The 25,098-nt window shown below is 47.1% G+C and overlaps 1 protein-coding gene across 1 annotated transcript in view; it reads left to right on the top strand.

Moving 5' to 3' along the window:
- LOC119389803 (endoplasmic reticulum transmembrane helix translocase) overlaps window positions 1-25,098 on the top strand; it is a 554,079-nt gene that overhangs the window by 496,733 nt on the left and 32,248 nt on the right. Inside the window, exons 22-23 of the mRNA XM_037657194.1 lie at window positions 1,378-1,520; window positions 8,553-8,664. Coding sequence (XP_037513122.1) covers window positions 1,378-1,520; window positions 8,553-8,664 — 255 coding nt within the window. The remainder of the gene's footprint in view (window positions 1-1,377; window positions 1,521-8,552; window positions 8,665-25,098) is intronic.

Raw genomic sequence — 25,098 nt, 5'->3', positions numbered from 1 at the left:
TTATTTGGATTAGAGCAGCCTAAAAAAATCTGCAATAATGCCCTGCTTCCTGCTACGCTTGGGGACAAGCAGACTTGGCTGTATTTTGGGCTACAGTAATGCCGACAGTGCGTTGGCAGCACACTTGGTAGGATTTATCGATTCTTTAACCTGCACTGACATTGCACAGTACTCGAGCCTGCTGCATTTCACCTCCATCAAAACACAACTGCTGCGGTCGCGATCGAACCCGCATGTTTCAGGTCAGTAGCCGAGCACCGTAACCACTGAGCTACTGCAACGGCAGAGAACGTGTGACGTGCACGATGGCTCAAAAACACTTCGCACACCACCAAGACGACCCCATGCAGAATGATAACTGTCAAAAGAAATGCGCGAAAAAAAAAAAAACTACCAGTATACAGTAATCCCTCGTTAAAACGAAGCCAGCGGGACGGCGAAAAAAATTCGTTATAAGTGGTATTTGAATATAAGGTGACCACTCAAGAAAAGCTAAAGCAGTCAAGCTTTAATTGCACTACAAGTGCGAGGAAGTCAAAACACAATGTATTCAGTGAAGCAAAACTTCAAGCAGTACCATGATTAAGTTTTTTTTTTTTTCTCTGGCCTTGCGAATTCCGGGGGTCAGCCTACAATCGAGGGTGGCCTAGCTTTGAGTAAATACAGTAAATGTTAAGTACACGGGCCTCAAACATTTCCACATCCATCAAAAATGCAGCCGCCGTGGCCGGAAAACCTGGAAAACTTTATTTTCATGTAGATTCTACCACGGCGGACACCAGCGATGCAGGCAGGCAGGCAGGCAGGCAGGCAGGCAGGCAGCACCCGCCCAGTGCAGTGAAACCACCTTTACAGGGGGTTACATGCGGTATATGTGTTTATTCGTTCTTCTCAAATACTTCGAAATTTCAAATAATTTAAGTTCATTTTGAAGCGAATTCGAATACTGTGATATTCGTTCGAATATTCGAAGTGCTTGAATATTCGCACATGCCTACTGAGAACGTTAGCAATTCATTTGTTAGCATTTACAGTTCAGGCACAAGTAGCCCACAGACCAGCAATCAAATGTGGTTGCCTGACTGTCTCCTTCAGAGCCTTGTGCATGCAGAGTGGCGGTAAAAGCAGAACACTTCTTAAAACAATGGGAGCAAATTGGGAAGAAAGTGCCCAGGGATCACTGCTGCGAGAGTAGGGTGCCATTTTCCTGTTCACATTAAAATAAGTGTTAAGCTTTCTGAACTGGCACCCAGTCTTGTGGCACTGCAAAGCACAGCCAAATCGGGGAAAAAAAGAACTATAGTACTTGCTTATACTGAGCCTGGTGTCACTCTTTCTCATGGAGGTCACTCATTGGTGGTCATCTTTTCTCTGCAGCCTCTGAAGGTCCTTTCCCACGAGCGTCCATTGCCCAATATCTTCAATGCGTACACATTGCTGACGGTGCTACTCCAGTTTGCAGTGCATTTTGCCAGCCTTGTCTACCTCGTCCAGGAGGCTACTGCACGCTCACCACCTCGGTAGTGTTATTTGATTAATGTTTGTTCTAGGCTCACAGGGTCTGACTAATTCACTGTGTTGATTTCTGTTTTCTCAACCTTTAAATTAACATGTTAGCACACCTCAGAAAAAAAATGCAAATACAGTATTTACACGATTGTGAGTTAGATTGAATGTAGGTCAACCCCCCAAAATCGGGCACATGCACAAAAAAAAACAAGAAGTACGTGCGAGCGAGCCATTCCGTAATGGAAACTTATTTTACGTGTTCACTCGTCATCATCAAGTCGGCCCTCTTTATGAACTTTGATGCCCAGCGGGTTTTGAAGTTCTTTCCTCGTCATTCCAGTTTCCAAAGTGATGACACAGAGTTTCTGCATGACAGTTTCGCGCTTCACCCACAGAGACCATTCGCATAGTTTGTTCATGTGTGCCGCACGCTCCGAAAAGCGTCCACACTTCAGCCCGCGAAGTCCCTGCCGCTTGGTGTCACATGGGAACCTCTGCAGCCGCCACTGCCTGCCACCCATTGAGGAACATACATGCCGCTAGGTTCCTTTTTGTGGCATGAGTCCTCTTGAATGCTGCTTGGCCCGCAGTCAAGCGCAACAGTGGCATGCAGAACGGCTTGTGTGCCGGTCCGGCAGCTCCAGTGAATCTACTCTTAGCTTATTAAGCCTTTGGCTCGCTTCCACATGGTACATGGTAGATAAGAAAAGTTTTGTCTGCGTCAGCACACCGGCACCCAAAGTGTGCGCGGCCTGCACTGGGACAATCAAAGGCAAGAAAATGGATAGGAGGGAGGGCTGGGGTGGTCTAGGTGGCCGGGGCAGATTTAAATTCCAGCCCGCTTGCCAAACGCGGCCGTGAAAAAAAAAAGAAAAAATAGAGAGAAGAAGCTTTTCCATGAACTATCGGCCCCCCCCCCCCCCCCGAACAAATTGCTGCTGAGCCGCTCTTCACCATCAGAAATGCTGCTGCTGATTGGAACAGCAGCTCTTCATCAACAATCGACACTTAAAAAATGGCACACAAGTGGCTCTTATGGGAGTGTCAATAGTTGATGGAGGAACCTCTCTTCATTAGCAGCGGCACTTATGACTGCGAACAGCAACTGGGTAAAAGTTGAAAAAGAAAGCTTTTTTTCTTTAGAGCATGCATGTGGCCGCAAAGCAAACATAATTTCGTTTCATTTGATGTTGTAAGCACGCCACAGCATCCCTGATTTTTCATTTGTTCCACTGTTACTAGTTTCAGTTAAGACTGTAAGCTGACCCCCCAACTTTCCAAATTTAGGTCCAATGGGTTGACCTACAATCGTGTAAATATGGCAGCTTCCTCTATGCTTTCATTGGCTTCATTATCTGTTGGGGCTCATGTAGCACTGCCGCATTGCCATGGAGAAGTATTATTAAAACCTGCCACTGGCGGACACATGTTTGCATACTTTTTGCATTCAGTTTAATGGTTGTTTGATGCACAGATTGCTCTGCAAGTTTGGCACTTTGTAACTGTAGACGTTTTGAGCACAAGGAGAACGATGAAAAGCCGAGGGGAGTAGACATCATCCTGCGTCTGCATGCCAAGTGTCTTCTATGACAGGATTGTGATGCCGAGAACATCCTCATACCCGAGATCAAAGTACAGAATGTTCATTTCATCAATGCTGTTTTCTATTTTTGACGTTTTTTTAGACAATATAGGTTTTTTATAAAGATGCTTTCATGGGAAGACATTCATAGCATTCACCAATTAGCTCTAAATCAAGGCAGAAATACTTTGCCCGTGCTAAATTTACACCAAAATGACTAATGACCAAGAAATGTGTCAATTGAATATTTTAATTCTGAAAAATGGGCATTCCATAAATTGATGTCTATCAACTTCTCCATATAAACAAACACTTGCCCTCAAGTTGATAAAAAATGTTCATCAGGTTGTTTATGTTAGCCTGTAATTTTTGCAGTGTCAAGGTATTTATGCCTCTACCAAAAGTTTGTGTGTGAAGACGATGGGTGCATTACTCTCGCAGTATTTTTACAAAAAATTCTGAATTTTCTAGGAAAAAACCTTTGTACAGTAGAACCCCGCTGTTACGTTCCTCACTGCTGCGTTTTCCCGGCTGTTACGTCGTTTTCCGCCGGTCCCGGCATAGCTCCCATAGGATACAATGTATTGGGAACCCCGCTGTTACGTCGTAACTGTCGGACCGTTCCCGTATGATACGTCGCGAAGTGTGCCCGGAGCCGACCGAGTGACTACGAAAGAGAGCGGCCATGGTGCATTTTCACGCAGCTTGGCCTCGTTTGACCGTAATATTAGCCGCATGAAAGGCGCAAGCAACAGAATCTTTCAATTGATGCAAACAAAAGCATGGCCTTCGAGATTCAAATTGCAAAGATGGCGTCTATGACGTAACTGCTCGCGAAAGCAAGGCCTTCGAGATTGGCATTTACTATTGACAAAAGCATAGCCTCTGAGATTTGCATTGCACAAACATGGCGTGTATGACGTAATTGCTTGCGAAAGCAAGGCCTTCGAGATTGGCATTCACTTCTGCCATCGCGTTGGCGCAGACTCATCATCATCGTTATTTATCGGAGAACGGGAGGAGTTCGAGCTGGTTGGAGCTCGCATGGTCGTGCGTGCGGTTCGCGGTCGGACTCACCGCGCCGGTTGTGATTGCGTGTGCTTAGTTCTTTCATGTCTACAGCTGTTGGTGTTAAAAAAATCACATACGTTGATTACATTTCTGTGGATAAGGCCGTCCTAAGCTCCGCGTTTCTATCCATCGACTAGATCGCGGCTGAGCGCGCCAATTTTCGTGCTGCGCGTAAGAATTGAAATAAAATTCTGTACCACTAAATATTTTGCCGTTTTTCCTGTTTTTCGGCTCTTAAGTTTCCCGTCTCTTACGTTTATTTCCTACGGTCCCTTCAAAAACGTATCAGCGGGGTTCTACTGTATATATATTTGTTGCGTAGCTGAGAATACTTGGTGTGGAACCCAGGTATCATTAGCTGGGTTTCTTTAATGTGCACCTCGATCTAAGTACACTAGCATTTCGCCTCCATCAAAATGCGGCGGCCGCTGCCAAGATTAGATCCCGTGACCTTCGAGTCAGCGGTCAAACACATGAGGTTTCATTGTATTCCTTGTTGTCGATGTCACCGTTTGAATTTGAATTTACTTATATAAAACAACAATAATTTAATAGTTTTAGAAACTTATCTTCCCCCTTCTCTTTATCACCATTAGAAATTGATGTCAGTATCTCCTGAAACTTACTAATCAACCACGCTGAAGTAAATAACAGAACTGTTTTAATATTGTCACGTAGTTGTGACGGGGAAGAAGGCGACAGTCAGACTGCTGAAGATGAAACTTTTTACTGAGCGAACGTGTGCCCAGAAAATCAAGTAACACTCACTGCACAGATAGCAGCAAGCGCGGTCATCGATCGTCAATTAGTCTGATCGTTGGGGCAACTCGTCGGCTTTTATACTTGCAGGATCGAAGATTCCCACATTAACAAGTGTGGCTTTGAGCTGGTTGGTACTCCATGCTCTACTACTTCTTGCGGGAAAAGTTTTCCTTAGACAAAGGACAAAACAGACACGAACAGGTGCAAACTTCCAACTGAATTTATTATATATGTCTCACCTTGACAATAAATTGAGTTGGAAGTTTGCACCTGTCCGTGCCTGTTTCGTCTTTTGTCTAAGAAAAATTTTTCACACAAGAAGTAGTTCCCACATAATCGCTAGTGACTGCGTTAGTTCCAGAATAAACTCGACGGCTTGCATTGTGCGTACAATCTTATCAGAAGTGTCGCAAACAATCGGGGAAGACATTCCGGCGCTGAGCGGTGGATATAATAGGTCTGTCACATGAAGATACAAAAAGAAGTGGTAATATCTAGGCTGCGTGCATTTACTAAAAAATGTTTAGAACTAATCAAGAACTTACAGGGCTGAGACCTGATGTCCCAATACAGAGGCATTTACTTCAGTGCACTGCATGTGTTAGAAAACGACGTTTTTTTTTGCAAAGAACAGCACTAAAATGTTCTGTAAACTACAGTCGAACCTCGATATATCGAACGGCACGGCGATCGCGAAATAGTTCGATATATCCAGAATTCGATATAAAGAATCACGTAAAAAATGCGTCAGGAACTTGTGGAAAACAACCAACGAACCAATCGTGGGGCAGTAAATACTCACTTGAAGATTCAAACGAAGTATTTATTGTGTTGGCTTAAAATACTGAAAAAGAGTAGCCTGCTTTTTGTTGGCAATGGCGTGTCTGACGACTGCGTCCTCAACATAGTCCAGGCGATCCACAAGTGAAAGGCCGGTGCCTTCAATCGCGCTGCAGTGGCGGCGCGCAAGGGCCAAAGCGGCTACGACCTCAGCTGATGTCGGGAGCGGGGCACCATCAGCGCTTGCGGGATCCACCTCGGCAGCGTCTTCATTCGGCTACTCAGCGGTAGCTTCGGCGACGATCTCTACATCCGTTAGCTCCGCCGTTGTACCAGTGCTGTCGTCACCTCCAACGAAGTCTTCGATGCACATGCTTTGCGGCTCCGCACCAACAAAGCTCTCCAGCTTGCTCCACGTTTCGGCGAGCTCGCTTTCTTCATCTGCGCATGCCAACCCAGCTTCCTCGGATTCTTCCACTGATGCTTCGTCAGTGCGTCCACCGAAGCCCGCATGCCGAAAGCAGTTGGCTATCGTCGACTGCTTGACGTTTTCCCACGACGCCTTGAGCATTTTGATGGCGCCCAAAAGATCGATCTTCAGATCTTGGCCCATCCGGAGTCTTACAAGCAAAATGTCGATCAGCCGACGCTTGTAGATAGACTTAAATGTGCGGATAATGCCCTAGTCCAACGGTTGGAGCTTCGAAGTGGTGTTGGGTGGCAGAAATACCACTTCGATGTTGCTCAGCTGGGCATCGGTGTGGTGTGCCGTGCAGTTATCGACGATAAGGCATACCTTCCGTCCCTGACGCACCAGGTCCGAATCCCACGCCTTCAGCCACTTGAGGAAAATATCCCTCATCATCCACGACTTCTTATTCCAGGCATAAGTCACCGGAATATTGGGGCAGTTCCGCATGCACCTCGGGGTTTTAAATTTGCCAATTACAAGTGGCCGCAGCTTCGTGCTCCCATCCATATTGGCAGCCAATAGGACCGTCACACGGGCCTTGCCTTGCTTGCCCCCGTGGCACTTGTCCCCGCGAGTGTCCAGCGTTTGCCGCGGAAGCATTTGCCAGAACAGGCCCGTCTCGTCAGCATTAAAGATTTGGCTCGGCTCATACTTGGCGAGAACTTTGGGCCACTCATGATCAAGCCACTTCTGAATTTCTTCATCATTGGCGTCCTCACTCTCTCCCGACACAGTCTTCCCGACAATGTTGAAACGAGTCTTAAAACGTTGTAGCCAACCGCTACTCGCACTGAAATTCTCGACGCCGAGAATGAATGCAAAGTTCTTTGCCTTCTGTTGCAACATCGGCCCCGATACAGGAATATTTCGGGCCCTTGCGTCCATGAACCACTTGTGGAGAGACTTCTCAACATCTTCAAAAGCAGCTTTGCGTACACGCCGCGCGCCCGAGTGCTGACTCTTCTCGGCCTTGGCCTTTATGTCGGCTTTGTTTTTGAGCAGAGTACTCAATGTGCTCCTTGGTATGCCTAACCTGTCCGCGACGCTCGACTTCTTCTCACCATTCTCAACGCGCTGGATTGCTTCCAGTTTTGCTGCAAAAGTCAGGGTCGTCCGTTTCTTCGCGTCTGCAGCCATCGCTACACACACCACAACGCGCGGCAGGCCTAACACACGAGCACAACAACGACCGATGCGACGGATGCCTGGCGCTGCTGCAACAAGTGCAGTGCGTCGTTGCTGCAAGGCTGCGGCGTGCGTATGCCGCTACGTTCAAGTGGCGCACTCGGCGCCATCGATGTGTGCAGCAGTCGTAAACGCCCACCGCGCTACCGCTATTTTCGAGAGTTGCGGGAAAGCTCGCCGCCTGTCAACGGAGCGCGGGCGGTTTGGGGTGGCCGAGTTCGATATATCCAATATACGTCAAACTTCGTTCGAAATAAAAAATTAAAAATGCATGCGATTTCCCACGTGATATAGGAACCGTTCGACATAGGCAATAATTCGAGATGTCGAGGTTTGACTGTATACTGCTTGTAAGCATATTGCAAAAGGTTTCCATCAAAACTGTTGTAAATGATCAAAGTCCCCTTGCCTTGCCGTTGTGTGTGAGACGTGTGATGCGGATTGCAGGCATAATGTCCTCTCGAGGAAGCGAGAAAACACTATGCACTCTTCAGAGATGGCAGTACAATGCTTGTCCTTCGACAGGGACATGAGGTTTATCTATGAAAGAACGGTTTCTCATCAGAACCTGAGAGCCAATGTCCCTGGGCAAGGTGGTGAGTGCCGCAGAGAGACGGTGGCAGGCCAGCTCAGCATGTGTGTATGCGAGACGTGTGCCACACACCAAATTACACGAAATACTAATAGTTCAGAGAAGGCACATGGCACTCCGAAAAGAAAGCATCCCCTTCTATTTCTGAACTTGGTCGTCAAAGTACTTAATTTTGACACACGTTTTCCACACAGAGGAGGTTGACAATAAGAAGAAAAATGAGACACAAACATGGACAGTTGCGGCTATCTGTTGTAAAAAGTTTGCTATTTGTGGACTTTACTCACCGAAAGAGACATTTTTGTTCATGACGATTCTATTCGTTAGTGGTAGAGCTTGTTGTGGTTAGGTTTTTAGTGCTTGTGGCTGGAGCTGCTCCTGGTATGAAAGTGAGGATTAAGATATTCAACAACTTTCAATAACATGCATGGTTTGCTGTATCAATAATTTGTTCAACACAGAATAAGGTCCTTACTCTTCTAGCACATATGGAAGCAGCAGTAAAACCTATAGCTGTGTGAGAGGCACAATGGCATCATTTGAAATAAGCTTTCTCGATGGCATTTCAGCAACTGTGCAAAATCTCTCCCATCACGCAGGCCTGAGAAGTTTTCTGATCGAGATGACGAATTCAAGCCATCTCTTCTCAATAGCACCGTTTACGTCATATCCATGGCACTCCAGGTGTCTACGTTTGCCATCAACTATAGGGTGAGTACTGTATGGTAATTGATTCGACGATGTCACCTAGTTTTGCGTGAGACAATATTTGTCACCAGTCTCATGAGTGCATACACTCAATGTGCGGTGGAGCATTGGATCTTTGCTTCCTGCTGCTCCTTTGTAGTGTTAACCTTCCGTTTCAATTTGCAACACATGCTGTGATGCACGAAATGGTAGCCTGATCATTGCCGTTTTGAGTGGAGCAGAGATACTAATTGCTGAGACAGAATGCCTACTTGAAACGTAAAGAAGCATCCCAAAAAACATTACTGAAAAGAATAATTTTTTAAGTTATTACAAATACTGTCATCTTGTAGAGCAAGATATTGTAGCAGTGGGTGCACCCATCCTTTTCAATTAACGGTACAGTCGATGGCGAATTTTTCCAACTCCAACAGTTCGAACTTGATGGAAATTATGGACTTCATAAATGCAGCGTCAAGGTTCCCATAGAACTAATGTATTTTTGCGACTGATTTTTCAGACAAATTTACACCCTAAAGTTCGATATTTCAGATTAACCCTTTGAGGGTCGAATTTTTCGCGAAATGCAGTCCAAAAATGTGTAATCTTTATACAGTGAAAGCTCGTTAATTTGAACTCAGTTAATTCGAACTTACATTTAATTTGAGCTGATGCCCTGGTCCCGGCACAGCCCTGTGTATTTCTATGGGGGAAAACTCCCGATAATTTGAACGCGTCGGTATCCACAACAGTTAATTTGACCTGGGAGCCCCAGGTCTTAGTTTTCTCCTCGCAGAAGTCGGACCATAGTGACCACAGTGTGTTGCAAAATCAAACCAAACCGAATTTACCAGATATGTAAAACAACGAAACAGCAGGATTTTTCAGCAGGTCAGAATTCGGACACTGTGCCGGAGCTCTTGGACAAGCTGCAAACTATGCTCATGGAGTCGCAAGAAAAGAAACGCAATCAAATGCAAATTACTGATTACTTTTAATTTTTATTGTGTTAACACCACCATGTAAATAAACCTCTTTTCGAGCATAAATCGCGTCATATATTTCCCATTAACCCTTTGCGGTCCGTTGTCGGGCAGCGCCCGACAACGCAACACGGCCGTAGCGGTCCGCTGTCGGGCCCCGCCCGACAAGGGTGTTCGTGGTTTAAATTTTGCTGTTTTCTCACCGCGAGTCGCGCGCATTTTTTGTATACATGAAGGGCCATCTCTTGAGGAATAAGTGAGCTTTGTTTGTTGAGGTTTTACTTTTTTGACACTAGGGTGCAGCACTATGATCAGCACGGGGCCTAGAGCGTACCCACTCGCGCGCGCGGTTTGCTGAGAAGCATGGCCACGTTTTCACCGCGTGCGTTTTACGGCGGTGCTTTTAGCGAAAGCGAGGATGACTTTAGTGAGAAAGAGAATTACGTGCCTCCACCAGACAGTGATGACAGTGATTCGACAGAAGTGAGTGACGAAGACGACGACGGCGGCGGTGGAAACCTGCAGTAATAACCCTGGCCTGCACACAGGGGAATGATTTGAGCGGTATCATACGTTGCCCAAATATCACTAAAAGAGTTGCCTGCAGAATGCAGGAGCAAAAATAAATATCCTGTGCGTTTCGCTTCCACAGCTTGTGTTTTTATTCGCGGCGCCAGAAACTGGCGAAATAGTTTCGGACCGCTAGAGCCGGAAAGTGGGTAAAGGTTTTGGACCGCAAAGGGTTAAGGCTCACTACTCACATGAATGCATGTTGGCGCTTGTTTCTGGTGTATCACTGTCTGCTCAATTAATTTTGGTCGCTGTTAGAGCTCCATGAACTTAATTTGCAAAATCACCTGCCACAAACGTGTAGTAGCGCCTAGTTCGCGATAACGAGTCCAGAGCTGGCTTCTTTGGGTTCGGCCCGCGCATTGTGGTGCCATGTCCGTTCATTCAAACTCCGCTTAATTCCAACAAATTTATAGTCCCCTCCCAGTTTGAATTGACGAGCTTTTACTGTATTGCTGAAATAAATTCTTCAGACGATTCTATTTCCGAAAAAATTGTCTAAAATTTTTTCGTGTGACCGTAAAGTGGCAAAAAAATCATTTTTGTTGTTACATACACACGGTTTATTTGCAGTAACATCAAGCAAAATCCTAAAAAAACACTTATGCGATTTTTTATAAATCAACATTATGCATTGTAATAAACATAGCTCATAGACATACAGTAGACTCCCGTTAAGACGAACTCGAAGGGACTGTGGTCATCTGTTCGTCTTATCAGGAGTTCGGCTTATCAGAAGTGCCCCCAAAAAGAGACATGCTAACATGCCAAGTGCATCCAAATATGTTACTTGAAAACACTGAATGGAGTAGACTTACAATGGGGGCAAAAAGACAAGAAAAAGCATTTATTTGGCTCATCTAGATAAAGACTATGCCTTCAAGCGGTGTATTCACACGAATCTTACGAGCACCCGATTTCGCGTGTTCAAAAAATAAGAATGCTCGTGAAGATATTTGCTACCACATTTTAATGATAAAACTGTAACACGCTCCTATGTTGACGATTAGAAAAAAAAATTAAGAGACAAGCACAATTTTCCTTCAAAGAATGTAAAACTTATTGTCCTGGCAGTTCGTTTTCTTCTGTGAGCCTGTTTTGCTGGCTCTAAGATCACTTCTGGATACGCCTCGGTGGCGTGCTGTTGCCTTGACAAAGTCATTATACGCTGAGTTGCTTAAGGGGAGACGTGGGTCTTGAAAAGTGTGTTTTTAATAATTGGGTGAACAGAATGAAATTTAATACACTTATTCAGTTTCTTCTACAGATTCCAAATCTGTGAGTAGATTTTTCATAGCTGCATTAGAACAAAAGATATGCTGTTTCTACAACGTTTTCTAGCACATTTCTTACGGGGATTTTCGGCAACTTCTTTTCGTCAAACACAAAAGCAAAGTATGTGGCAAGAATGCCAGAAAGCTGATCTAGCCGATGATGCTATTTATTTTCTTACAATATTGTTTACCAAATGATAACTCTTAATAATCATAAAGTGTATGAAGAAAAAATTTTTCGCTCATATTTGCGTGCATTTATTTTGCATTCGAAGTTTGATGAAAACAATAAAATTAGCATCATCGGCTAGACGAGCTCTCTGGCAGTCTTGCCACATACTTTGTTCTTGTGTTTGACAAAGCAAAGTTGCCAAAAAGTACCGTAAGAAATATGCTCTCAGAAATCTCATATCTTTTGTTCTAATGCAGATAATAAAAAATCTACTTGGAGATTTGGAATCTGCAGAAAAATCTGACTAAGTGTACTAACTTTCATTCAGCTAACCTAAGTAATAAAAAAAACTTTTTTCAAGACCCACGTCTCCCCTTAAGGGGGGACCCTGCTTCGGAGACATATTTCTTTGTTTTTGAGTACATTTTTATGAAACTTTTGCAGCTTATGTACTTTTATGTCCTGATTTCAAATATGCAGTTATTTTTCTAGTACACAATGCTGTTTTCAAAATATCAAATATTTCATGTATATTGTTGGGAGCAAGATTTATTTATAAATTGTAAGAGTTATAAAGCAAACCAGCATATCGCAATAAGCTGGAATGAATGCTGCATGAAATAAAACAAGAATGGATGTTCTAGGCCCATTTGAACAAAAGTTATGGTAGGTTGGAGACTTGGCAAGTGAGCAATGTCGAGCTCGGTCAAACTGGGATCAAGCTGGGAATGTTCAACATACCATAACTTTTGTTCAAATGGGCCTAGAACATCCATTCTTGTTTTATTTCATGCAGCATTCATTCCAGCTTATTGCGATATGCTGGTTTGCTTTATAACTCTCACAATTTATAAATAAATCTTGCTCCCAATAATATACATGAAATATATTATATTTTGAAAACAGCATAGTGTACTAGAAAAATAATTGCATATTTGAAATCAAGACATAAAAATACACAAGCTGCTAAAGTTTCATAAAAATTTACTCAAAAACAAAGAAATATGTCTCCGAAGCAGGGTCCCCCCTTCAGAAAGTCTGCAAGGTTTTCTTCGACGTCCGGATATTTTCCCGTTTTCGGCCCGTAGTAACTTTTCCTGATCGACGTGCAGCTGAAGATATCCCATCGGGCTACTCACGGTCACAAGCCTCGCCACGAAAAAGACACGACGCAGCTTTTTATTTTGCACGACACTGTGCAAAATAGCCTTCCTTTGTCGTGCGCTTCCATAATCAAAATGGCTCATCACAATTTGCACTTCACTGGGAACAGATAGAACGCGCACAGGTCCTACACGAACCAACGCGAACTGACCACAAAATACATGTGCATTGTGTGATGGCGATGACAATGCACCTGACCCCTCTGATGGCGATCGTGGTTTCGGTTTCGTACTTGATTGTAATGCACAGACCATTTTTGTTCCTGTGGTCGCTTTCTTTTTTTTTTCCCCCACTCCCCTTGCGTTTGCCCCTCTGACCACGGCAGAGGGGCCCCAAGCTCTTGTGTTGTTCTGTTCTCCTTTGTACTCCAGCTGGGAAACTGAAGAACGGGCGGGAATACAAAAGGACGCAATGGCTTGGGGGTCAAAGTTGTAAATCCCCCACTCTTTTTGTTGCTTTCTTTGCTGATAAAGCCCACACCTCCCCCACCCACAGGCTGGGGGTGAGAGGGGATACCGGCTTTATCCGCCGACTGGTCTTCTTCGTTTAGCTCGCGCCCTCCGCGTCACGATTTGCTTCGCGTCTTTGCTCCAGGAAGCGCTTTTTTTCATCTTTTTTGCTTTTTCTCGGTCGCCTGAATGCCCCACCATGACTGCAGTGTTCGTTTCGCAGAATCGCTAGCATTGTTGATCACCGCAAAAGTTCGTCTTAACAGAAGAGTGCAGTTGGGCGGTTCGTCTTAAGCGAATTCTTTTTGCATTGAGTCTATGGGAAACCAAACAAATGGTCCCGTGTTGTTCGGTATAAGCGAGAATTCGTCTTAACCGAGTTCGTCTTAACGGGAGTTCACTGTACAAAAATAAGCGCACCAGAGTACTCTTCCGGTAAAAAATGTTTTGTGCTCCCCGAAACAGGAAGTGCAACCACGGTGGCGTCATTTGTATAATTTAGTGCCACACGGGAGCAGATGTAATCGCGCCCCGGGGAGCAATAAACGAGAGAGTCACAAGCGGTCACCCTTTGAGAGATTAGAAACCAGCGAGCCATCAGCTTTGCGGGCGCGACAAGTGATAACCACCCAAAGAATGAAACCGAAACCAGCCCCACCGCATGTGCGCGTTCTGATACGCAAGTGAAAGCGGCTGCGCCACTTCGGAAAGCATAAAAAGAAGGAAAAAAAAGAAAAACTACAACGGAGAGATATCGGCACATGAAAAAAATTTCACATATTCCCGAAGTGTGGCAGCACATTCCAAGCAAGAGAAATGAACGCAAAAGGCGCGTTTTAAACCGGCCGCACCGTGAACGCGCTCGGATGGGCAAGCGATAGCCAGTGCACCGCTTTGGGAAGCAAAAGAAAAAAACAACGGAGAGACATCGGCGCATGAAAAAAATTCCACGTAGTATTCCCGAAGTGTGGCAGCACATGCCAAGCAAGAGAAATGATCGAAAAAGGCGCACGTTTTGAACATACAGGCTATGCCATACACGTACGACGAAAACCCTTTGGTGCCTGTTAGGTGAGGCCGTACGTGTAGGCGAAAACCCTCAAAGGGTTAAATCGCTCGTTTCAAGTACAGTAGCTTTGAGCCATGCCGCTCGACTTTAAAAGCCGCCATGTTGGATTTTCTGCTGGCTTGGTCAAGTTTGGATTCCAGTGGTCTCTTGTGTAGCCTCCAAGACTGGCACAATCTTCCAGTTTCGGAGGCTCTGCCCGTTTTTTTTCATGCAGCCTTATCGTCATCATTGCTCATGGAGGGGAAAAAAACTAGGAGCGAGCGTCACATGACACTCTTGAAGCCCAGCCGCAAAAAATTAAACAGGGAGCATCCTGGGAATTGTGACCAGAGCATGGGGCACGAGGAGAGTGTGGCATCGGAGGAGGTTGGCTTGGGAATGCTAGGCGCGCGCTCGTCCATTTTTATCTTTTTCCATGATCCAATATTGCCCTGCGCGCTTCTTTTGTTATTTTTATGTAAGTCCATTGCACACGTAGCCGCTGCCTTGTGCAAGCCACACCCTAATGTCTGGGAACCTTCCAGATTATGTTAAAATTTTCTTATAGGCTTGAGCGTGCAAATGCAAACAGCTGAGATTATCTTGGAACTAACGCGGCCACCAGCGATAAGGCTCGAATGTTCGATGACGCACGTATAAAGGCCGACGCGTCTTACCGCAGTTCAGTTTTATCGACGGCCGACGCTCTGTTCACCGCTACCAATGTACAGTGTGTATTGCGGTAGTTTGACTTTCCGTTTCCCGGCCACAAGTTTGGCCAAATAAAGAGTTTCATTTTGGACATGCCGACTGCTGCCTTTGTCGATGTCACGACCTTCGTGACATCTGGTGGAGGTGCTGCTTCATGATTCGGATGCCACCTTGGGGTGCTGACCCAAACCCAAGCCGCGAAGAAGACGACGCTAAAAATAACCCGGATCGTCGAATTAGCCGCTGGCAGAAGGGACTGCAGCCAGAGTACGGGCTCCTTCCCGAAAACACCAGGCAGCCCAAGACCGTGACATCGACCGCCGAGATGATGACAGCCCCTCTGCCGCCTATAACTGTCGTGATTCAGCAGCCAAGCAAGCCACTGACTTTCCGTGGATCGTTGTTTGAAGACCCTGAGAGCTGGCTAGAGACGTGTGACCGAGTCGCCACCTTCAACCTCTGGAACTTTGAAGAGAGTAAACAAGTAGAACGGGCTAGTTGGTACAGGTCCATCTTCGTAGGGAGCGCAATACTATACACAGGGACAGCAAGAAAGCAAGACTTTACAAGCGCTTAGCTGCAACTAAGCATTTATTTGGAAAAGCGAATATAAAGGAAAAAGAATGAAGACAAAACAAACAAAGAAGCCCACGTGTCATGCCCGTCATCACTCATCCATTATTGCCTAACACACCATCCAAAAAACGAAGTTCTTTCTGTGTAAGCGAGATAGACGGTGCGCTCACACGATCAAAATCATCCCATTTCATTTCTGCAGCTATTACTATCAATCTCGTTAACATATCCCTGTCGCGATACAATATGCAAGTGTTATCAAAGTACGGCACGCAACCACAATCATTGCAGTGAATAGCCAGGTGACCATCCGCGCATTTCTGCACCTTATTATCATGTTCTTTTACCCGCCCGTTGATACACCTTTCAGTTTGTTCAACGTATGCACGGCCACACGACAAGGGTATTCTATACACAACACTCTGTGCACACGGAACATAGCCATTGCGATGGTTGATTTTCCAACACTTTTTTTTTGTTTTGGAACAGGGCAAGTTTCACTACACAGTTTAGACAGTTTCTCTGGTGCAGACATAACCACCACACGTCGCTGAATCGCTCTGTCGGGACTTGAAGAAACAAAATCGACCTCGTGATGATATTTCCCTGTAGCAGCAGAAGAGTGCTGTTATTCCTTATATCCACGGTGTAGCACATGTAATCTTAAGAAGATTGGAAATAAGGCTGGCATAAGGGTTGTTATGTCTGCACCAGAGAAACTGTCTAAACTGTGTAGTGAAACTTGCCCTGTTCCGAAAGAAGACAAGTAGAGCTGTGCAAATAGCAAAATTTTTGGCGCGAAGTGAATTCGAATAATAAAGATTGAGTGCGAATCGAATCAAATAATTTTCGAATATTTCTCAAATATTTTTAGAATACTTCGAAGCGAAATTACAGAAAAAAGCTGCAGAGAATCCCTAAGTACCGTATTTACTCGAATCTAACACGTACCTTTTTTTCGGTAAAACGAGTGCAAAAATCGCATGCGCGTTAGAATCGAGTACCGAAAAAAAAAAAAGAAACTCGGTTATCATATTGCCATCGGCATTTCAAGATGGCCGCCTCCTACGCGCCTCGGCCATTTCTGCCATTGTTTCAGTTCGTACGTGTGCTTAGCAGTTCATCGTCCCGTTCTCCGTTCGCATCGACTGCATGGAAGTGCCGACTCCAAATACTCGACGAGTGCACCGCGATGCCGCATTTAAAATAAAAGTTATTACATGTGCAGAGACGGACGGAAATCGGGCCGCATCGCGGTCGTTCGGAGTTCCCGAAACGTGCGTGCGAGACTGGCGTAAACAGAAGCAGAAGATTTTTTACGGCAAAGCTTCACGAAAAGGTTTCAGTGGACCAAAGCAGGGCCGATTTTTCGAAATCGAAGAGTGTTTACAGCGACAAGGAGTTGTCCGACAGCGACGAGGACTGATCCATTACGCGACTCGTATCGCCACCGTAATGGTGACAGTTTAGCGGCAAGGCCCGCTGTTTGACTTTGTGTTTTATTTTTTTAAACTTTAGTTCTTTAAAACCCAAATACTTGTTCTTCGGAATGTGCGAAGATTGACTCTTACAGACTTTTTTTTTGTTCTTTTCTCTCGAAAAATGGGTGCGCGTTACAATCGATGTTTTACTTTTTTTTTTTTTGGTCGGGGAAAACGGGTGCGCGTTACAATCGAGGGCGCGGTAGAATCGAGTAAATACGGTATGTTGTTACGAGACAGGAACAGTTACAAGTCACAAACATGGTCAAACAACAGATTTATTCCTAAGGGAGGAGGCAGCTTTCGTATCGCAAAAAATAAAAAAAAATCGATTTTCGAAAATGATATTTTTAGTTTTGTAGTCTTTTTTCCGATTCCAAAATATCGTCACTGAAAACTACGTAGAAGTGTGGTCAAAATTTTGTTGTGGTTGCCGAGGTGGCGAAAATTGCTGCGGAAACTGCATATAAAAAACTGCGTTAAAGTATTACAGTTCCACAACGGCGCAACCGGGCACCGCCTTCTTGGCTCGTCTGAAGGAGCATATCTCCGTCTTCAAATTTTCCGCCCCAGCTAGGTCCTCCATTCAGAAAAAAGTGTACAAAAAGCAAATTTTTGAAGTTCTTTTCGAGGCCTTTGATTGGTGCGTCTGCCATGTTGCCCCAGCACGCCTCGCCATTGGTCCGATCCTTGCTCTGGGATAGCGTGACTGTTCTTTGCACGTCGCGAGGTCACGGCTGTCAATAATCGCGCTACTTCATGACGCGTTTGCACTCGTTCTATGTTCACAGGTCGATGATCATTTAGAATATAATTACGCTTTAGTTTGGTAGCTGCAAGCGGAAGCTCAAGCATCAGATTACGATAATGCGCCGCACTCGTCACGAACATCGCAGACGTGCATCTCGGACAAGCTGTTCTGCTTATCAGCATTTCGCACCTCGTGGCGAAGACCATCGCGGGACGACTCTTCGTACTCGCGATCGAGCATGACATACTTTGAAACATCGGGTACCATGGCCACGCACATCGCGACCGAGCTTACTGCTCGGAATCGTGGCTGTGGCTAGGCCTAACTCCACTCACGGCGCCGATGTATGAGACGAATCCGAACTTTGCGAGCAAGAACATCGCACCTGTGGACATGGGAAAGCCAAGAAACCGCAATGTGTTTCGTCGCAAGCAACGAATCACATCGCCCGCTGGTTCCTCGGAACCGCGGATGGGCATTTTACGCATCGGCAGCGAACCTTCCGACGAGCTCGTCACGCAGTGACTGCTTGGGGCATCGGTGGAAGTGACTAGCAGTTGCGTACGTCGGCACCCCAAAACGCAAGACCAAGCATGCTGCACGCCGATATAGCGTCTTTGTATTTATTTTCCGTTATTATAAACCGTTATATTTAGTTTCAGAAGTTCGAATACTTCGAATAGTAAAACTTTGTTGCTAATCGAATCGAATAGCAAACACTATAAGAAAAATATTCGAAAGTTCGAATATTCGCACACCCTTAAAAAAGTGTTGCAAAATCAAGCATCACAATGACTAGGTTCCGTGTACACAGGCTGTTGTGTATAGAATACCCTTGTCGTGTGGCCGCGCATTTGTTGGACAAACTAAAAGGTGCATCAATGAGCGGCTAAAAGAACATGATAATAAGGTGCAGAAATGCGTGGATGGCCACCTGGCTATTCACTGCAATGATTGTGGTTGCGTGCTGTACCGTCTATCTTGCTTACACAGAAAGAACTTCGTTTTTTGGATGGTGTGTTAGGCAATAATGGATGAGTGATGACGGGCATGACACGTGGGCTTCTTTGTTTGTTTTGTCTTCATTCTTTTTCCTTTATATTCGTTTTTCCAAATAAATGCTTAGTTGCAGCTAAGCGCTTGTGTAGAGTCTTGCTTTCTTGCTGTCCCTGTGTGTAGTTTTGCGCTTCCTACGAAGATGGATCTGAAGAGAAGCTATGCCACGTCTACTTCTACTTAGAAGACGCTGCGAAGACGTAGTTTGAGAATCGGCACTTTAAACCTAGGACCTCTTTCGGACGACATTCCTTAATACCTTCATGAGCATCATCGCAAGGAAAAGGCTGCTGCTTTGCTGCAGACAGCAGCGCAGCTACCAAATGAGACCGTTACCATCTACACGGAAGAGATGACGTGACTTTTCCACCTGCCTGTTGCTGCCATGCCTGAGGAGAAATAGTGCCCTTATGCGGGGAGTGAAACAAGACCTTTTTGCTGGATTGGTGCGGAATCCACCGAAGACAGTCACCGAATTCCTCACGGAGGCTGCAACAATTGAAAAATCACTCGAGATGCGGACGAAGCAATACAACCGCTCAACCTTGTCTATAGGCCTCACCAAAGTGCACTCGCTAGGCAGCAACGACCTACGGGAAACGATCAGAGTGATCATGCGGGAGGAGCTGCACAAGCTCTTACCTTCGGCGCAGTTTAAAGTGGATTCAATCGCCGACATGGTCCGCGAGGAAGTTCGGCAATCGCTGGGAATCCCCGAACCACCGCAGCCTCATCCGGAAGCTATAAGCTATGCTGCTGCAGCGCATCGTAACGCTCCCCCTCCGCGCCCACGTGAAGACACCGCACCGCCGCAGTTCCGCCGTCAGACACCGCCACCGACGCCATACAGCCCACCTGGCGGCCAGCGCTACGCCCCAAGGAAGACCAACGTTTGGCGCACTCCCGACCACCACCCAATCTGCTACCATTGCGGAGGGGCTGGTCACACCTACCGCCGCTGCCGCTACCGTGAGATGGGCCTGCGTAGATTTACCATCAATGCGCCACATCCAGAACGAGGTGAACGGCCACATGACATCGGCGACTATCTCGCAGGAGCGCAATAGGCCCCCCCAAGGACCTTCCCGATGGCCGTCGCCAGGCCGCTACGTCTCTCCCCAGCACCGACCATACGCTGGCCCAACCCGGGGCTAGTCACCTCGCCCCTATCTGGAAAACTAATGGCAGCAACCGAGGGAGATGCGGTTGCTGTATGACGAAGTGCCGAAGATCCTCCGCCACCGCGACCACACCGCGGCGAAATCTAAAGAGCACGCGCAAGCCAAACGCGGCCCTGACGTCGAAACATTGCGGCACGAAGATCTGATGACGTAATGCCGACATAGCCATGATCTGACGTAGCCATGATCCGATGCCACGGCCTAACCGCAACGCAAGACGACAAACTAGTGACCTCGATGTTCTTACCGACGGCCACAGCGTCACAGCTCTCGTCGACACCGGAGCGGACTATTCTGTCATCAGTAAACCATTTGCCACGAAGTTGAAGAAAGTCAAGACCGCCTGGGAAGGCCCCAAAATCCGGACAGCTGGAGGTCACCTAGTAACGCCGGCAGGAATCTGCACAGCGAGAGTCTCCATTAACGACCAGATTTATCCTGCAAGCTTTGTAGTCCTACAGTGTTGTTCGAAAGATGTCATCCTTGATACGGACTTAGGCCGTCATGGTGCACTAATGGACCTGAGATCCAAGTCCATAACACTATCGACAGGAATAGCACTACCGCCGCACACCCGCCAGGAAAGCAGGCCTTCAGTGTGCTGAAGGAGCAAGTGACCATTCCCCCTCACTCCAGCGTCATCATTTCCATCGGCACTCAGAAATCAGCACACTTGGAATGCGTTGTCGAAGGCGACCAGCAGATGTTGATCAACCGCGAGATTTGTGTCGCAAGGGGGATAGCTGCGCGGAGAGAAAGCAACAGTGATGCTCATAAATTTCAGCAACGAGTATGAGCGAGTGAACAAAGGCACGATGGTCACCTACATCGAAGAAATTGTGGAAGCCACCAGTGCTTTCACCATCGCTGGTGCTTCTGAGCATACTCCGACGAACCAAGCTTCTCAACCAGCTTTCGATGTCAATCCTAGCCTTCCGAAGCATAAGCAAGAAGAGCTCAAAACCCTGCTCTTGCAATACAAGGACTGCTTTTTGTCGTCGAGAATTCGACAGACCCACTCGCAAAACGTCGCATCATTACGGAGGTAAGTGCCAGACCACTCTGTCAGAGCCCGTACAGAGTTTTGACGCGAGAACGCGAGGCCGTAAAGACACAAGTCAACGAAATGCTACGCGATGACATCATCCAGTCGTCCAAGAGTTCGTGGGCGTCACCCATGATGTTAGTGAACAAGAAGGATGGAACCGTACGTTCCTGCGTGACTAGAAGTCGCCTGAAAAAAATCACAAAGAAGGACTTGTATCCTCTCCCACGTGTAGACGACGCCCTGGATCGACTCCATAGCGCGCAGTACTCTTCATCGATGGACCGCAACTCCGGCTACTGGCAAATCGAAGTCGACTAGAGAGACCGAGAGAAGACTGCCTTTATAACACCAGATGGCCACTTCGATTTCAAGGTCATGCCCTTCGGTTTTTGCTCGGCGCCTGCGACTTTCCAACGCATTATGGATACAGTACTGGCACGCTTGAAGTGGCAAACTTGCCTCGTGTACTTGGACGTCGTCGTCGTGTTTGCCTCAACCTTCGACGAGCAGCTCCGGTGCCTTGAAGCTGTACTTCAAGCAATCAGAACCTCTGGACTCACCCTGAAGCCAGAAAAGTGCCGCTTTGCTTTTGTTCATGAGGAGCTCTTGTTCTTGGGCCACGTGATTAGCAAGTCTGGAGTTCACCCCGACCCACGGAAAACAGCTGCCTTCCCGCCGCTGACCGACAAGAAGGCCGTACACCGATTTCTCGGCTTGTGCGCCTATTACAGACGTTTCGTCAAGGGATTTTCACAGATCGCCGAGCCACTAACACGCCTCACGAAAACCGACGTGGAATTCAAGTGGGGAACGGCGCAAGTCAAACCGTTTCAAGAACTGAAACGACGCCTGCAGACGCCGCTGATACCTTGCACGCTTCGACGAATACGCCGACACGAAAATCCACACCGATGCAAGCAGCGTAGGGCTCGGAGCCGTCCTAATGCAGAGGACTGACGGACTAGAAAGGGTGGTCACTTATTCTAGCCGGTCGCTATCTAAGGTGGAAGCCAACTATTCCTCAACAGAAAAGGAGTACCTTGCCATCATCTGGGCTACATCAAAGTTTCGCCCCTATCTTTACGGCAGGCCTTTGAAGGTTGTGAGTGACCACTATGCCTTGTGTTGGCTAGCTAACTTGAACGACCCTTGGTCGCCTTACATGGTGGAAGTCTGCAACCGTTGTTCTAAGGGTATTCAAGTGAGGCCTGGCGTCGTTTTTCTTGCGGAATGGCGTTCTCCTAAAGAAAAACTTCTCGGCACTCCGGCCCAACTACCTCCTTGTAGTTCCTTCAGCATTATATCCAGAGGATCTGGAAGCTTTAAACGACGACCCGACGGCTGGACACCTCGATGTTTCCTGCACACTTGCGGGAATACACGAAAAGTACTGCTGGCCTCGCCTCACTGGCGACGTTACCCACTGCGTAAAGACTTGCCGAGGCTGTCAGTGACAGAAGATACCGCCGACTAGGCCAGCCGGACTTCTTCAGCCGATCGAGCCACCTCACCGGTCGTTCCAACAAATCGGGATGGACTTACTCCCGACGTCGAATTCCGGAAAGAAATGGATCGTCATAGCTACCGACTACGACCCGCTACACCAAGAGACAAGGGCCCTGCCCAAAGGCAGTGCCGCCGAGGTAGCCAAGTTCTTCGTTAATAACATAGTCCTGCGTCATGGCGTCCCAGAGGCCCTCATTACTGATAGAGACTGCCTTTACTGCGGACCTAACTCAGGCGATCTTGGGGTACAGCCAGACAAGCCACCGCCTACCACCCACAGACCAATGGCCTCACCGAGCGCCTAAATAAGACCATCGCGGACATGCTGGCCATGTACGCCGATGTCGAACACAAGACGTGGGATGCCATCCTTCCATACTTGACCTTCGCATACAACACGGTCGTGCAAGAAATGACACAGATGATGCCATACAAGTTGGTATACGGAAGGAACCAGTTAACGACGGCTCGACGCCATGCTACCTAACGTCACTGACGAAGAAAACCTTGACGTGACCGTCTACTTTCAGCACGCCGAAGAAGCCCAACAACTCGCCCATGTACGCATCAAGGATCGGCTGATGACGGACAGCCGCCGTTACAATCTTTGACAGCGCTTCGTAGAATACCAGCCCGGTGACCGTGTTGGGGTCTGGACGCCGATACGTCGACGTGGGCTTAGTGAAAAAATTCTTCGGTGATACTTCGGGCCATACAAGGTGCTTTGATGACTACGCGCTTGTGACTACGAGGTCATCCCGGACGGCATCACAAACTCTCAGCGGCGCTGCGCACGACCTGAAGTCATCCATGTCGTGCGTCTTAAAGGCCAACTCCGGCGATTTTTCGAGGTCGATGGATCTCAATGAAATTCGCTGGGTACGTTCCTTTGCACGTTTCCGTCATTTATGCCAAATTACAGGCTTGAGACATGCGCAGATTGTTTGCAAATGAATTTTAAAGATTGTCTGCAAATGCCCTCCTGGCTTCCCACAATTATTGGCAACATTGCGTCTGTGACGTTAGTGTTGGGAAGGCGGCGGAAATGGCGCAGCCGAGGGCACCGCTAACTTTGGCCGCTACAGCGAGCGTCTGCTCTGGCCGAGACACTGTCAGTCGCAGACATTACAGCTGATGCGCGGCGTGCTCACCTCTCCACTGTGCGCCTGCTCGTCCCGGCTGTCACAGTTTTCATACTCCGCGCCGGCGTGACCGGCATGCCTTGCATGACTTCCGGTTCGTTCGTAACAACGTCTACGTCATTCGTAGACAGTACACTCGGTTTGGTTTCGGTTTCGGTGTTGCGCTTTTTTGCTTATTTAAAAGTATTCTCCAATTTGCCGAGTATTTCTGCTGTCGGGCCCATAACAGGAGCGTCTCAGGAACATAAAAGCACCATTACTTTGACATGGCCAAAAAATCGCCGGAGTTGGCCTTTAGATGTTTTATACGCGTTAGCGAACCTTAGGACCCTGCTTTTTTGTTTCCGTTATCATTGTAGTTTATATGTGTATGCAGTTTTTTCCCCTTCCATGTTCTGTTACAAGCATCAGGAGGATGTTTTTTCAGAGGGGGGCAATGCCACGCGTGCTTTTTTTTGTTATTTTTATCTAACAAGTCCATTGCATGTGTAGCCGCTGCATTGCGCAAGCCACACCCTTATGTCTGGGAACCTTCCAGATTGTGTTAGAATCTTCTTAGAGGCTTGAGCACGCAAACGGGAATAGTTGAGATTATACTGGAACTAACGCGGCCACCATCGATAAGGCTCGAATGTTCGATGCCGCATGTATATAGGCCGACGCGCCTTACTGCAGATCAATTTTATCGACGGCCGACGCTCTGTTCACCGCTACCAGTGTACAGTGTGTATTGCGGTAGTTTGACTTTCCGTTTCCCGGCCACAGGTTCGGCCAAATAAAGAGTTTCATTTTCTACACGCCGACTGCTGCCTTCGTCTACGTGACAACCCCGTGACAATACGAAACAGGAGCATGATGGGAATTGTGACATAAGCCCGAGGAGGTAGTGGTTTCAGAAGAGGTTGGCTTGTGGACGCGAGGTGCGCTGCCTCCTATTTTTTTTCCTTCCATGCCCCGCAGGGGCGTCTGTGCAAGCGGGCATTTGGTGATTGCAGTCACCACGGACCCGAGCCAACGGCGGTGTTTTGACCCCCTCCGACGCATAGCCATGCGTGGCATTGCTATGTCTGTAGAAAAGGCTATCCTGGGGCTTGAGTCGACATTGGGTGCTTGGACCGTTAAGACCCCCGGCAGAGGCAACACATCCCTTTAGCCCCGTCTTCACGTAAATGGCACCCCTGGGCTGACCCACCCAGGGGAAATATGCAGTCGCTTTTTCCTGTCTCTCTCCCCCCACATCTTCGTCTCTCACTTTAAATCTTTCCTTTCTACTACTCTCTTCTATTTATTTCATTTTTCCTGTCTGGGTTAACCTGGTGTATGTATCCAACCTTGGGTAATTAGAT

The sequence above is a fragment of the Rhipicephalus sanguineus genome, chromosome 1 (genome assembly GCF_013339695.2).
Source record: "Rhipicephalus sanguineus isolate Rsan-2018 chromosome 1, BIME_Rsan_1.4, whole genome shotgun sequence".
Taxonomy (NCBI): Eukaryota; Metazoa; Arthropoda; class Arachnida; order Ixodida; family Ixodidae; genus Rhipicephalus; species Rhipicephalus sanguineus.
This window is presented reverse-complemented; position numbering and strand designations above follow the sequence as displayed.